The following is a 14,798-nucleotide window of genomic DNA, read 5'->3' as shown; positions in this document are numbered from 1 at the left end:
AGGTGTGTTGTAGAGTCTCTGCACACAACACTGACTTTCAATCAGCGATGCCTTTTGGGGTCCAGAGAATGATGGTGTTTGTTGATGTTCTGCAGGCGCGTGGGAGTGGGAACACCTCCAGGAGGCCTTGGAGGAGAAGCTGAAGAACTCCCTGGCTGTGGCTCAGCTGATGGAGCGCATACGCTCACTTATTGGCAGAGAGAGGGTGAGTGCTAAGTTTGTCCTCACGTGCTAACACTCCGATCCTTCCAGCAAAGTACAGAAAACAAGCCAACATCCTCCTCAGATTGGAAGTGTTTAGTTTTTCATTTGCTCTCTCTGCCCTCCTGAAATGAGAGTTTAAGTCCTTCTAATCTCCGACGTGAGAAAGCCGCTCTTTGCTCAAGTAACACACGGCTGCAGCGCTGACCTTAATTAGCAGGATGGGGTTTTGACACATTAGAATTAGCATATTTGCATAATTACAGTCGTCTCAGTAATCGACTTTGAGGCAGCGTGGGAATTAAGGGAAAACAAACAAGGCGTGACTCCATAAAGGAGAAAATGCCGATGAGTGTTAAAGCTCATCAGGCGGGAGATGAGGAGAGGTGTCAGGTAGGTAAGACCCGCCCACTTACCTGCAACGTGACCAGCTCAGGCCCTGCTTTAATATGATGAAACATGTCCAGTCTTGATAGATCATGCTGCAATAAACAACATGTTGAAATGATGTTGACATGTCTTCTGAAGACTATCTGAACAAATGAAACAAAAATAAGTTACCATATTTTCTTGAATTGCCGCCGGGTATATAGTATGTGTATATGGTATATAGTATGTGTATATAGTATATAGTATGTGTATATAGTATATAGTATGTGTATATAATATATAGTATGTGTATATAGTATATAGTATGTGTATATAGTATATAGTATGTGTATATAGTATATAGTATGTGTATATAGTATATAGTATGTGTATATAGTATATAGTATGTGTATATAGTATATAGTATGTGTATATAGTATGTGCCTGCCTAGAATTACTGCTGGGTCAAACTCCTTTCACAAAATAATTAGCGCATGCTTAGCATTACCGCCGGCTCAGGATTAACGCCGGGTCAAACTCCTTTCGCAAAATATTATTTTTATTAGTGCATGTCTAGAATTTCCGCCGGGTCAAACTCGTCACGTCACGAGTGACACTTCACCTGTCATCATTTTCAAAATGGAGGAGGCTGATTTCAATCATTTGAAATCGCATAAAGGGAAGAAAATTAAGAGCTATTAGTAGGATTTAAGGTCCAAGCTATTGAATATGCTAAAAAGAACAGTAAGCAGCTATGTTTTATTAATATACCGTAGCTGCGTGGGTCAAATATGAGTCATTAAATGACTCCCGCCTCCTGGTGGTAGAGGGCGCTAGTGATCCTTCTTGCGACTACTCGGCTGCAGAAGAAGTGACAACAAGCAGCAAGAGTGAGCAGCGATCCTTAAGTTTTTCCTCTCGCTTGCACTTTTAACATGGAGGATTACATATCTAAAATAAAACAGTTTTCTAAACTGGACTTTCAATCGAAGCAGGAGGTAATAAAGGAAGATCTCCATCGAGACAGAGAGACTTTTAAAACTGAAGAAAGATAAGGAAGACTTCTATAAAGAAGTTATCGATGCTTTTGATCAGAAGGAGCTGCGCATGGACTTCATTTATAAGTAAAGGTAAGACCATAATAACGTTTTTTTTATTAAATGTGCTTTTCATGATGGTATCCTTACATCACACTCAAATTTATAAGCGCAGGCCTAAATTTACCACATGCCTTTGGTAAGTGCCGGAGTGAGAAGAGATTTTAAATTGATTAGCGCCCCGGCAGCAATTCAAGGAAATACGGTATTTCCTGTGCCGCTTGGCAGAGAAAGTACTAGAGATGGGATTCTTTGAAGGGAGTCAGATCTTTAGGAGCCGTTCATAAGACTTCCTCAGTATTATAGTTTTTTTTTTTTTAATCAAGGAAACAATCACTAGTATCAGTTAGTTTAGGGCTGGCCACACTTTTTCTGCAGGCCAGCTACTTTGCAGTTGACCAAGTGGAGGGGATCATTCATTTATATCATTTATATTCATTGCTTTATAAAAGAGAGGTTTTTGTTATCAAGTTAAATGTGTTTAATAATAATACAAGCATGTTTCTTTCATGAATATAAGTTGGTGTGATTGTGATGACTTGCATTGATTGGAATCAGACAGTAGTCATGACAACCTCCACTTTGTCAAATGGAGGAGAACAAAAGATGTCATGGGGACCCCTGAGTTAAATGAGAAGATGTAGATCACATTTATTTATTGGAAACAAATATTATTCGGGTCGAACGGTATACCAATCAAAATAAATCAAACATTAATTACATAGTGACTTTCATACACAGGAAAGTGACAAACACCAAGTGGTGTTCAAAAAATAGAAGAGAAGAAAACACACACACACACACACACACACACACACACACACACACACACACACACACACACACACACACACACACACACACAGCACTATTGACAATGTGAAATCAAAAAGCAAACATGGCATGGCACTGAGGACTTGAGGTAAAATGTCACCTTTGAGGCGTCAACACTGGAGAATAAGTCAAATCAACACCATTTGAAAAACATGATAAAATTTAGGTACAAATTAAAATATAAATAATATAAATATTACATTAATAAGTCAATACAATCTTAACATTGAGAGAATAATAGTAGTAATATTAATAATAAAAATGAATTTAAAAAAACATGAATCCAACCCAGGGGTCAGCGGGCACCAGGTCGCCCGTAAGGACCAGATGAGTCGCCCGCTGGCCTGTTCTAAAAATAGCTCAAATAGCAGCACTTACCAGTGAGCTGCCTCTATTTTTTAAATTGTATTTATTTACTAGCAAGCTGGTCTCGCTTTGCTCGACATTTTTAATTCTAAGAGAGACAAAACTCAAATAGAATTTGAAAATCCAAGAAAATATTTTAAAGACTTGGTCTTCACTTGTTTAAATAAATTCATTAATTTTTTTACTTTGCTTCTTCTAACTTTCAGAAAGACAATTTTACAGAAAAAATCCAACCTTGAAAATGATTTTTGGATTTTTAAACACATATACCTTTTTACCTTTTAAATTCCTTCCTCTTCTTTCCTGACAATTTAAATAAATGTTCCAGCATTTTTATTGTTATTATTGTAAAAAATAATAAATACATTTTAATTGAATTCTTAATTTTAACTTCTGTTTTTTCGACAAAGAATATTTGTGAAATATTTATTCAAACCTATTATGATTAAAATAAAAAATAAAAATATTCTGGCAAATCTAGAAAATCTGTAGAATCAAATTTAAATCTTATTTCCAAGTCTTTTGAATCTCTTTTAAAATTTTTGTTCTGGAAAATCTAGAAGAAATAATGATTTGTCTTTGTTAGAAATAAAGCTTGGTCCAATTTGTTATATATTCTAACAAAGTTCAGATTGGATTTTAACCTATTTAAAACATGTCATCAAAATTCTAAAATTAATCTTAATCAGGAAAAATGACTAATAATGTTCCATCAAATTTTTTTTATATTTTTTTAAAAGATTCATATTAGCTAGTTTTTCTCTTCATTTTTTTCTGTTGAATTTTGAATTTTAAAGTCAAAATTGAAGATAAACTATGTATCAAAATTAAATTTTCATTTTTTTCGTGTTTTCTCCTCTTTAAAACCGTTAATTTAAGTGTTTTTTTCATCATTTATTCTCTAGAAAAAACTTACGTAAAAGCAAAAAAATGTACGACGGAATCACAGACAAAAATACCCATTTTTTTATATATAGAGATTTATTTATTGAAGGTAAAATTAGAAAATTGGCTATTTCTGGCAATTTATTGAAGTGTGTATCAAACTGGTAGCCCTTGGCATTAATCAGTACCCAAAAAGTAGCTCTTGCTTTCCAAAAGGTTGGTGACCCCTGATCTACCATGATCATTAAAAAGGTGTTTCTTTGGCCTTTTTCAAATGATTTCAACACTGTCTGCAGTCTGAGGCTCTCTGGTGTTCCACAGGTGTTCCACAGGTGTTCCACAGGTGTTCCACAGGTGAGGGCCATAGTGGCTGAATGCCGCCTCACCGTGGGTCTTTGTTCTGGTATTTGGTAAAGATAAAAGTGCCAGAGGACCCTATGATCTGCGAGGGTTGATACGGTAGAAGCAGGTCTTATAGATAAGAAGGCACAAGGCCATTAAGACATTTAAAAACTAATAATACAACTTGAAAATCTACCTTGATTGTGACGGGGAGCGACTTTAGTATTTCTGTCGCTGTCACATGACAACTATTTGTTTAATACAAAACATTGTTGCCGTTAGCCAAAATCTATAAATGAGCCACACGGTTTTAAAAGCCGCAGGGACATAATAGTTTTAGTTATATTGTAAACTTGCAATGGTGGCTTGGAGTGATGAATGAAGAATTCATACGAGTAGAAACGCCATCGATGACTAGCACCGCGGCGTGGCTCGGTTGGTAGAGCGGCCGTGCCAGCAACTTGAGGGTTCCAGGTTCGATCCCGCTTCCGCCATCCTAGCCACTGCCGTTGTGTCCTTGAGCAAGACACTTTACCCACCTGCTCCCAGTGCCACCCACACTCTTTGAAATGTAGATAATGGGTTTCACCACGTAAAGTGCTTTGAGTCTCTGGAGAAAGGTGCTTATGAATATACTTCACTTCACCTGTGGTGAGCAAACTTGTCCCAAAGATGGCGCCATGGTGCAAACAATAACACACATTAGTGCAGTTGCTGCTTGTTGTTGTTGTTTTTTTAAACCATTTCATTATGGCCGTCAACAAAGAAAAATCCATAAATTAGTTGGACCGATTTATAGGCCGCAGGGTTCAAAACATAGGAAAAGAAAATGTGCTTGTAGTTTGCAAAGCAGTAAATAATCCATCTTCGAATGATTGTTTGTCCAGACTGAACTTCCTGTCTGCCTTGGATAAATGGCTCAGTGAGCAGGATTAAAAAAGCATCTCCAGTTGGTTTTCAGCTCCATTCTTATGCTCTGGCCGTCGCCATCCGAGTGTGTTCGGCCACTTCTACGCCGCGCCGTTTATATTCCACAGGGGCTGCGTTGTGAACACTCAGAATGCTAATTGCAGAATCCCCACTTGGCATCCAGCTCAGGTGTCAGTCACTTTTACCTCCTGGCTTTTCTTGCTTTTCCTGTGTGCAGGGAGCCAGAGACACCCCGAGTGCACGAGCCGCCCAGCTGGGACCCCAGACCCTGGTCAACCTCTTCAATTCCCCCCTCTACTCGGACGTCATCTTCATGGTGCAAGGTGCGTCCACACGGCGCAGGAAGGTCACATTTCATCACACTTGATTGAATTAGGAGCCGGCAGACAGGCCTGATGGTCCATATGAAGACCTGATAAGTACATAACCAGCACTTGTGCCTCTTTGTGTGAGTGACTGGAAGAAAAGTCCTAGAAGGCAGTAATGGGATCTTTAAAGTCCTACTGAAAGCCACTACTAGCGACCACACAGTCTGATAGTTTATATATCAATGATGAAATATTAACATTGCAACACATGACAATACGGCCGCTTTAGTTGACTAAATTGCAATTTTAAATTTCCCGCGAAGTGTTGTGTTGAAAACGTCGCAGTTTGATGACGCGTACGTTAAACGTTTTGGGTTGCAGTGGACATTATTTTCAAGCCCGATCCAAGCTATTAGTCGTCTGCTTTAACGACATAATTACACAGTATTTTGGACATCTGTGTTGCTGAATCTTTTGCAATTTGTTCAATTAATAATGGAGACGTCAAAGAAGAAAGATGGAGGTGGGAAGCTTTAGCCTTTAGCCACACAAACACACTGTGATTCCTTGTTTCAAATTCCTGGAGGTGAAACTTTACTATGGATCAGAGCGGTCAAGCAAACATGGATCCCGACTATCTGTCAACCGGCAGTTTTTGGTGACAAAATTGTGGAAATAAGTCAGCTCTTACCAGAGATCAGCAAAGCTTCTGTCCTGCTGCAGCTTCGTGACTTCCCTAGATTCTGGTGCCCACACCCCTCCGACTTTAAGGTATTATTTAACTCACAAAACACTAGTAACACAATAAGCAGATAAGGGATTTCCCAGAATTATCCTAGTAAATGTGTCTAAAAACATCTGAATCGCTCCCACTGCCCTCACCTTTTTTTTCTCTTTTTTTTTTTGGGCTTCACTCTAAATTTCCTCATCCACGAATCTTTCATCCTCACTCAAATTAATGGGGAAATCGTCGTTTGCTCGGTTCGAATCGCTCTCGCTGCTGGTGGTCATGATTGTAAACAATGTTCAGATGTGAGGAGCTCCACAACCCGTGACGTCACGCACACATCGTCTGCTACTTCCGGTACAGGCAAGGCTTTTTTATTAGCAACCAAAAGTTGCAAATTTTATCCTGGATGTTCTCTACTAAATCCTTCCAACAAAAATATGGCAATATGGCGAAATGATGAAGTATGACACATAGAATGGAGCTGCTATCCCCGTTTAAATAAGAACATCTCATTTCAGTAGGCCTTTAAAGCAGGAATAATAGCAGCTGGCACTCAGCTTGTGTACAATCTGCTGTTCTTTGACACGGGGTCACTCCTCACCAGAGCACCTCACCCCGGCCACCAGAGCACCTCACCCCGGCCACCAGAGCACCTCACCCCGGCCACCACTGCACCTCACCCCGGCCACCACTGCACCTCACCCCGGCCACCACTGCACCTCACCCCGGCCACCACTGCACCTCACCCCGGCCACCACTGCAATCAACACCCACAAGTGGTCCATTGGCTTTTTAACTCCCTCACTAGAGTACATTGACGTTCTCCACATGTTATGTTGCACAACTTACTCCATTCATGTTTGCTCTAAACCAGGGGTGTCCAAACTTTGTCCACTGAGGGCCACACACAGAAATATTAAAGCATGCGGGGACCATTTTGATATTTTTCATTTTCAAACCAATATATGGATTATTTTTTTTACCTGTAGGGCCCCCGGGGGCCATTGAGGGTCTAAGTCACTAAAATGTTAAAAACAAGTCAAATTATTATTTGTTTTTTAATTATTTAACGCTTACAGTAAATCTCTACAATATATAAACTTCAGGTTGATATTATGCCTTTTTTGTGAAAGACAACTTAGTTTTTTTTATAATAAAACTGAAATCTGCTTCAGTATTTCCCCCACTGCCCAAAACATTCAGAAAGCAATGTGAAGTAATTACAGCCTTCAAATATCAATAATGCAGGACACCTTTGATATTAATTCATTAATCAATTCAAGATGAATAAAATCTCATTAAATATATTTGGGATCCAAAAGGTGCCCCACTCAAAGTGATACATTTTTATTAGTTTTTCTTAAGTTACAAGATCAACTTCAGATATATCTGTCTATTTTATGTTTGAACTTTTATTTTGTTTGTTTTTTATGCTCTTTTGTCAAAGAAAACAATGTTTTGTATGGCAACCACACAATATATGCAATATTTTCCACAGTAATCATTTTAAAGTGAAATATTTGAAATAAATGGAGCCTTGAATAGGTCAATAATTAGTGTTGGGTGGATTTTTATTTTTTTTTATTTTTTTTGGCGCAATGGCAAAAAAAAGAAAAATAAAGATAGACAAAGGAAAAAAAAACATCCAACCTTTTCTAGTTAGATTGGACCTCATTCCACTTTTTTTTTAATGTTTTATTTTTATTTTTGCAATAGCATTTCCAGAAAGTGTGGCGGGCCGCTAAACAATTAGTTGCGGGCCACAAATGGGCCCCGGGCCGCACTTTGGACACTCCTGCACTAAACAGACAAAACCTCATATCAACAATGTGAAAAATGTTTGTTTTCTTTCTTTTAAATTTTGCAAATGTATCTAAAACAGGAAACAATCACATGTGCTTAAGTAGTAGTGTTCACACTTTTTGCAGGCAAGTTACTTTTCAAATGACCAAGTCGAGGTGATCTACCTCATCTTCACATATATTATTAATATTATTATATTTATTATATTTATATACACAGGACAGCTCAGAAGTGGGGACACACCTTCTCATTTCAGTGATTTTGCTTTATTTTCATCACTATTTACATTGTAGATTCTCACATCAAAACTGTGTGTTTTCAAGGGATTGTGTTGTTGTTGTGTGTGTTCAAGGGACTGTGTTGTTGTTGTTGTTGTGTGTTCAAGGGACTGTGTTGTTGTTGTTGTTGTGTGTTCAAGGGACTGTGTTGTTGTTGTTGTTCTGTGTGTGTTCAAGGGACTGTGTTGTTGTTCTGTGTGTGTTCAAGGGACTGTGTTGTTGTTGTTGTTGTGTGTTCAAGGGACTGTGTTGTTGTTGTTGTTGTGTGTTCAAGGGACTGTGTTGTTGTTGTTGTTCTGTGTGTGTTCAAGGGACTGTGTTGTTCTGTGTGTGTTCAAGGGACTGTGTTGTTGTTGTTGTGTGATCAAGGGACTGTGTTGTTGTTGTGTGTGTTCAAGGAACTGTGTTGTTGTGTGTGTTTAAGGGACTGTGTTGTTGTTGTTGTTGTGTGTTCAAGGGACTGTGTTGTTGTTGTGTGTGTGTTCAAGGGACTGTGTTGTTGTTGTTGTGTGTGTTCAAGGAACTGTGTTGTTGTGTGTGTTCAAGGGACTGTGTTGTTGTTGTTGTTGTGTGTGTTCAAGGGACTCTGTTGTTGTTGTGTGTGTTCAAGGGACTGTGTTGTTGTTGTGTGTTCAAGGGACTGTGTTGTTGTTGTTGTGTGTGTTCAAGGGACTGTGTTGTCGTTGTGTGTGTGTTCAAGGGACTGTGTTGTTGTTGTGTTCAAGGGACTGTGTTGTTGTTGTGTGTTCAAGGGACTGTGTTGATGTTGTTGTGTGTTTTGAAGTGAGTGTGTTGTGTGTGTTCAAGGGAGTGTGTTGTTGTTGTGTGTTCAAGGGACTGTGTTGTTGTTGTTGTGTGTGTTCAAGGGAGTGTGTTGTTGTGTGTTCAAGGGACTGTGTTGTTGTTGTTGTGTGTGTTCAAGGGAGTGTGTTGTTGTGTGTTCAAGGGACTGTGTTGTTGTTCTTGTGTGTGTTCAAGGGAGTGTGTTGTTGTTGTTGTGTTCAAGGGACTGTGTTGTTGTTGTTGTTGTTGTTCTGTGTGTGTTCAAGGGACTGTGTTGTTGTTGTTATGTGTGTGTTCAAAGGAGTGTGTTGTTGTTGTGTTCAAGGGACTGTGTTGTTGTGTGTTCAAGGGACTGTGTTGATGTTGTGTGTTTTGAAGGGAGTGTGTTGTTGTGTGTTCAAGGGAGTGTGTTGTTGTTGTTGTTCTGTGTGTGTTCAAGGGAGTGTGTTGTTGTTGTTGTGTTCAAGGGACTGTGTTGTTGTTGTTGTTGTTCTGTGTGTGTTCAAGGGACTGTGTTGTTGTTGTTGTTCTGTGTGTGTTCAAGGGAGTGTGATGTTGTTGTTGTGTTCAAAGGACTGTGTTGTTGTTGTTCTGTGTGTGTTCAAGGGAGTGTGTTGTTGTTGTTGTGTTCAAGGGAGTGTGTTGTTGTGTTCAAGGGACTGTGTTGTTGTTGTTCTGTGTGTGTTCAAGGGAGTGTGTTGTTGTTGTTGTTGTTCTGTGTGTTCAAGGGAGTGTGTTGTTGTTCTGTGTGTGTTCAAGGGAGTGTGTTGTTGTTGTGTTCAAAGGACTTTGTTGTTGTTGTTGTTGTTCTGTGTGTGTTCAAGGGACTGTGTTGTTGTTGTTGTTCTGTGTGTGTTCAAGGGACTGTGTTGTTGTTGTTGTGTTCAAGGGACTGTGTTGTTGTTGTTGTGTTCAAGGGAGTGTGTTGTTGTTGTGTGTGTTCAAGGCAGTGTGTTGTTGTGTGTTCAAGGGACTGTGTTGATGTTGTTTTGTGTTTTGAAGGGAGTGTGTTGTTAATGTTGTTGTTGTGTCACAGGAAGTGTGTTGTTAATGTTGTTGTGTCACAGGAAGTGTGTTACCAGCCCACCGTGCGGTCCTGGTAGCTCGCTGTGACGTGATGGCGGCCATGTTCAGCGGCAAGTACGCCGAGGCCCGCAGTCGAGTTGTTCCCATCCATGGCGTCTCCTCAGACACCTTCCTGTCCTTCCTGGAGTATCTCTACACTGACTCCTGCTGTCCGGGTATGTGAACTGCATGCAAACTACACTTTTCCCTGGAAAATAACTCGTCTTTTTCATCTGCTGGAATGAACATTTTTATTTGTATCGGCGGCGATGACCAAGAAGAACACAGAGTTGGAATATAGTTTATGTACATATTTATATACAGATTTGAACAATTAGTTATTCACTGAAATATATTTATTAATTGTGGTTCTTACAAAAAATATATAATCTTATAAAATATAAAAGCTAAAATGTCTCTTAAAGCCCACTCCAAGAATCTTGAAGTTTAGACTGCCATCAGTTTTACTGCCTCCACTCAACCAAGTGTTTCTTACTGCCTGCACACTTTGCTCCCTTTTTTAGGACAATTAATTGTTCAGGGCTTCTGAAAAAAATAGCGTAAGGAAAGTCCTTGTGGTCAGGTCCGTTGATGGAGATTCTCAGGCAGGCATCCAGGTGTTCTCCTTGCAGATGATTCCTCAGGTCTGTTTTCACCTAAGGATTCATCAAAAAAAAAAAGTTAATGTCATAAACTGCACCAGTAAAGAAAATATTTGTTTTGCTCCTCGGAGTGATGCTCTTACCCTTTTCAGAGTAGAAAAATCCCGTTGACAATTAACACTTGAAACAGGGATCACCAAGGCCATGCCTGCTAGGAAGCTGAGACCAGAGTAGACATGATCCCACTCCTCCAACTCACTTGCCAGCAGAGCAAGGATGTCAGCCTGGTTCTTGTCCTTCAAAAAACACATTTGGCAGTAGTTAGTGTGTTATTAATCATATCCTATTATCCTATAGTTATAAATCAGTTGAATTCGCCCACCTTGAATGCCCCAGTAATCTCATGGTTCTTAAATGAAGTCCACTCCTGCAGGACCTCATTCTGTTGCTCAGGGCAGAATTTTCTGGCAAGAATCCTCAGATTGTCGATGTTAGCAGAGTCATCTTGCAGAGCAGCCGATTTAGGTCCAAAGACACTGAAAGCCCCAAGTATGTCCAGGTCATGGAACCCCAGGTGAAGGTTGTTTCCAGGCCACTTAGGCAAGGCTGGATGACCTACAATGAACATGGGAAGATGAACTTACAGCCACCTTTAATGTAGTCATTGAGGGTCAGACCATAGAGTCAAGAGTACACATAAAAAACATGTAACTTTAATCATTAGATCTGCTATTTGACATTATTTGACCAGCAGCAGTTACACCACCTGAACAGGTCAGCCACCTCTTTAAAGCCCGATCACAGCTGAAATCTTCAAATGAAGGGACTTTAATGGCTAAAACATTAACCTGGACAACATTTGAACTGCTGGTTGGCTCACATTTGATTCTTTTCATTGCATTGACTTGCTGCAGTGGACAATGTAGCTTTAATTAATATTAATATTGACATGCTGCAGTGGACAATGTAGCTTTAATTAATATTAATATTGACATGCTGCAGTGGACAATGTAGCTTTAATTGATATTAATATTGACATGCTGCAGTGGACAATGTAGCTTTAATTAATATTAATATTGACATGCTGCAGTGGACAATGTAGCTTTAATTAATATTAATATTGACATGCTGCAGTGGACAATGTAGCTTTAATTAATATTAATATTGACATGCTGCAGTGCACAATGTAGCTTTAATTAATATTAATATTGACATGCTGCAGTGGACAATGTAGCTTTAATTAATATTAATATTGACATGCTGCAGTGCACAATGTAGCTTTAATTCATATTAATATTGACATGCTGCAGTGCACAATGTAGCTTTAATTAATATTAATATTGACATGCTGCAGTGCACAATGTAGCTTTAATTAATATTAATATTGACATGCTGCAGTGCACAATGTACTTTAATTAATATTAATATTGACATGCTGCAGTGCACAATGTAGCTTTAATTAATATTAATATTGACATGCTGCAGTGCACAATGTAGCTTTAATTAATATTAATATTGACATGCTGCAGTGCACAATGTAGCTTTAATTCATATTAATATTGACATGCTGCAGTGCACAATGTAGCTTTAATTAATATTAATATTGACATGCTGCAGTGCACAATGTAGCTTTAATTCATATTAATATTGACATGCTGCAGTGCACAATGTACTTTAATTAATATTAATATTGACATGCTGCAGTGGACAATGTAGCTTTAATTAATATTAATATTGACATGCTGCAGTGCACAATGTACTTTAATTAATATTAATATTGACATGCTGCAGTGGACAATGTAGCTTTAATTAATATTAATATTGACATGCTGCAGTGCACAATGTAGCTTTAATTAATATTAATATTGACATGCTGCAGTGGACAATGTACTTTAATTAATATTAATATTAACATGCTGCAGTGCACAATGTACTTTAATTAATATTAATATTGACATGCTGCAGTGGACAATGTACTTTAATTAATATTAATATTGACATGCTGCAGTGCACAATGTACTTTAATTAATATTAATATTGACATGCTGCAGTGCACAATGTAGCTTTCAGTATTAATGCAGTGTCTGAAGCAGCGTCTTCAGGTGTGTTTATTGACAACAGGGTTATCACCTGCACATGTTAGCTCGTTGCTATGGTAACAGGTGACTGTTACTGCTTGTGTCCGCCCCGGTCCTGAAAATAAAAATTAAGAAAATCAGAGTCGGTGCTGCACACTGCACAGCTTCAGACCACTTTTCAACTTGTTTGCCAAGACATCTTACCCTCGTATTTTGATCCGGTCGGTCCGTTATTCCTTTACTTCGCCGTCGTCATCGTTGTTGTTTTCTTCTTCTTTTGACCCACCAGGTGAATTAAGTGTAATTGGCGGAGTTACAATGCATAGTAGGCTACCGCCACCTACTGCACCGGAGTTGTAACTACAAGCTGCATTCACAGACAGAGTCCCATTGCTTTTATGAGCGGTTGAGTGAGTCAAAAGCCGAAAAATCTGTTTGTGGTGGCTGTAATTCTTTCGTAGCAGGCCGCCACAAATAAATGAATGTGTAGGGAACCCTGAATATATATATATATATATATATATATATATATACATATACAGTATATATGTGTGTGTGTATATAGTACTTTAATTTGTGGGGGGTTTGATATATTTGTGTTTAATTTGTCAATAAACAAATGTATTAATGTAAAGAGTGTGTGATATTAGACCTTTATTGTGGCGGTCTACTCTTGGCAGCAGCTGTGACTATTCAAAGGGAAGTGGAATAAAAAGTGTTTGTGTGCTGGGAGACATTTTTAGAGAACTTTTAGTGACGTGTTGAGCCTGCTGGACCTCAACATGGTGGACCTCTTTCCTCACCTCGCATCTTACACTGTGTGTGTGTGTGTGTGTGTGTGCGTGCGTGCGTGCGTGCGTGCGTGCGTGCGTGCGTGCGTGCGTGCGTGCGTGCGTGCGTGCGTGCGTGCACAGCCAGTGTGTTGCAGGCCATGGCCGTGCTGGTGTGTGCAGAGATGTACCAGGTGAAGCGCCTGCAGCACCTGTGTGAGGTGTGTGTGTGTGCCTACCTTCAGAGCATGCCCAGCAGAGAGCTGGCATCCACGGGCATCAGCGTGGTGCGACTGCTGCGCCAGGCAAAGGTCAGTGTGGCTGACATTAGTCGGCAAAAACAACCGGTGAGGCTTCAACTTTACATCTCATGGCAAGAAGTGGGCGGTCGGGACACACAGCCAGTCACACCTGTTTTATTATTATTATTATTGTCATTAGTGCCATCTCCTATTTTCCATCATAACCCTGACAATCTATGCTAGGATGAATACAAGACTCAGTCATCCAAAAGACAAAGTCCCGTCAGGCTGGCACACCTGCAAATTAATTTGTATTTTATAATGGAGGTGTCTTTTCATTAATTGAAACTTTTGTTAGATGAAAATGAAATGAAGAAACTCAGCTTCATCATTTTTGCACTTAAGAAACTTATAAGGAAATAAAACAAATGTGTTTTTCATCATAGCGATTGTTTGAGTGCTTTTGGAGAAGTGACATGTTGTGATTGTTGTGTCCTCATCCTCAGTGTGTTGTTGTGTCCTCATCCTCAGTGTGTTGTTGTGTCCTCATCCTCAGTGTGTTGTTGTGTCCTCATCCTCAGTGTGTTGTTGTGTCCTCATCCTCAGTGTGTTGTTGTGTCCTCATCCTCAGTGTGTTGTTGTGTCCTCATCCTCAGTGTGTTGTTGTGTCCTCATCCTCAGTGTGTTGTTGTGTCCTCATCCTCAGTGTGTTGTTGTGTCCTCATCCTCAGTGTGTTGTTGTGTCCTCATCCTCAGTGTGTTGTTGTGTCCTCATCCTCAGTGTGTTGTTGTGTCCTCATCCTCAGTGTGTTGTTGTGTCCTCATCCTCAGTGTGTTGTTGTGTCCTCATCCTCAGTGTGTTGTTGTGTCCTCATCCTCAGTGTGTTGTTGTGTCCTCATCCTCAGTGTGTTGTTGTGTCCTCATCCTCAGTGTGTTGTTGTGTCCTCATCCTCAGTGTGTTGTTGTGTCCTCATCCTCAGTGTGTTGTTGTGTCCTCATCCTCAGTGTGTTGTTGTGTCCTCATCCTCAGTGTGTTGTTGTGTCCTCATCCTCAGTGTGTTGTTGTGTCCTCATCCTCAGTGTGTTGTTGTGTCCTCATCCTCAGTGTGTTGTT

General features: G+C 39.6%; 1 protein-coding gene and 1 long non-coding RNA gene across 4 annotated transcripts in view; one reads left to right on the top strand and one right to left on the bottom strand.

The window, feature by feature from the left end:
• rhobtb3 (Rho related BTB domain containing 3) overlaps positions 1-14,798 on the top strand; it is an 87,867-nt gene that overhangs the window by 56,944 nt on the left and 16,125 nt on the right. For all 3 annotated transcript variants that reach the window (XR_009802162.1, XM_061874705.1, XM_061874704.1), the window contains exons 8-11: positions 96-205; positions 5,242-5,347; positions 9,994-10,167; positions 13,586-13,752. Coding sequence is in view for 2 of the 3 variants with exons in the window: in XM_061874705.1 (XP_061730689.1) it covers positions 96-205; positions 5,242-5,347; positions 9,994-10,167; positions 13,586-13,752 (557 nt within the window). In the remaining variant the exon portion in view is untranslated. The remainder of the gene's footprint in view (positions 1-95; positions 206-5,241; positions 5,348-9,993; positions 10,168-13,585; positions 13,753-14,798) is intronic.
• On the bottom strand, positions 10,072-14,071 carry LOC133535157 (uncharacterized). Its single transcript, XR_009802163.1, has 5 exons — positions 12,876-14,071; positions 12,724-12,786; positions 10,976-11,208; positions 10,737-10,889; positions 10,072-10,647 (listed from the first exon to the last, which is right to left on the bottom strand). It is a non-coding gene; the product is annotated as an uncharacterized LOC133535157 (long non-coding RNA).

This window comes from Nerophis ophidion, linkage group LG16 (assembly GCF_033978795.1).
Source record: "Nerophis ophidion isolate RoL-2023_Sa linkage group LG16, RoL_Noph_v1.0, whole genome shotgun sequence".
NCBI lineage: Eukaryota > Metazoa > Chordata > Actinopteri > Syngnathiformes > Syngnathidae > Nerophis > Nerophis ophidion.
Note: the sequence above shows the minus strand (reverse complement) of the source record. Positions and strands in the feature narration are given on the sequence as shown.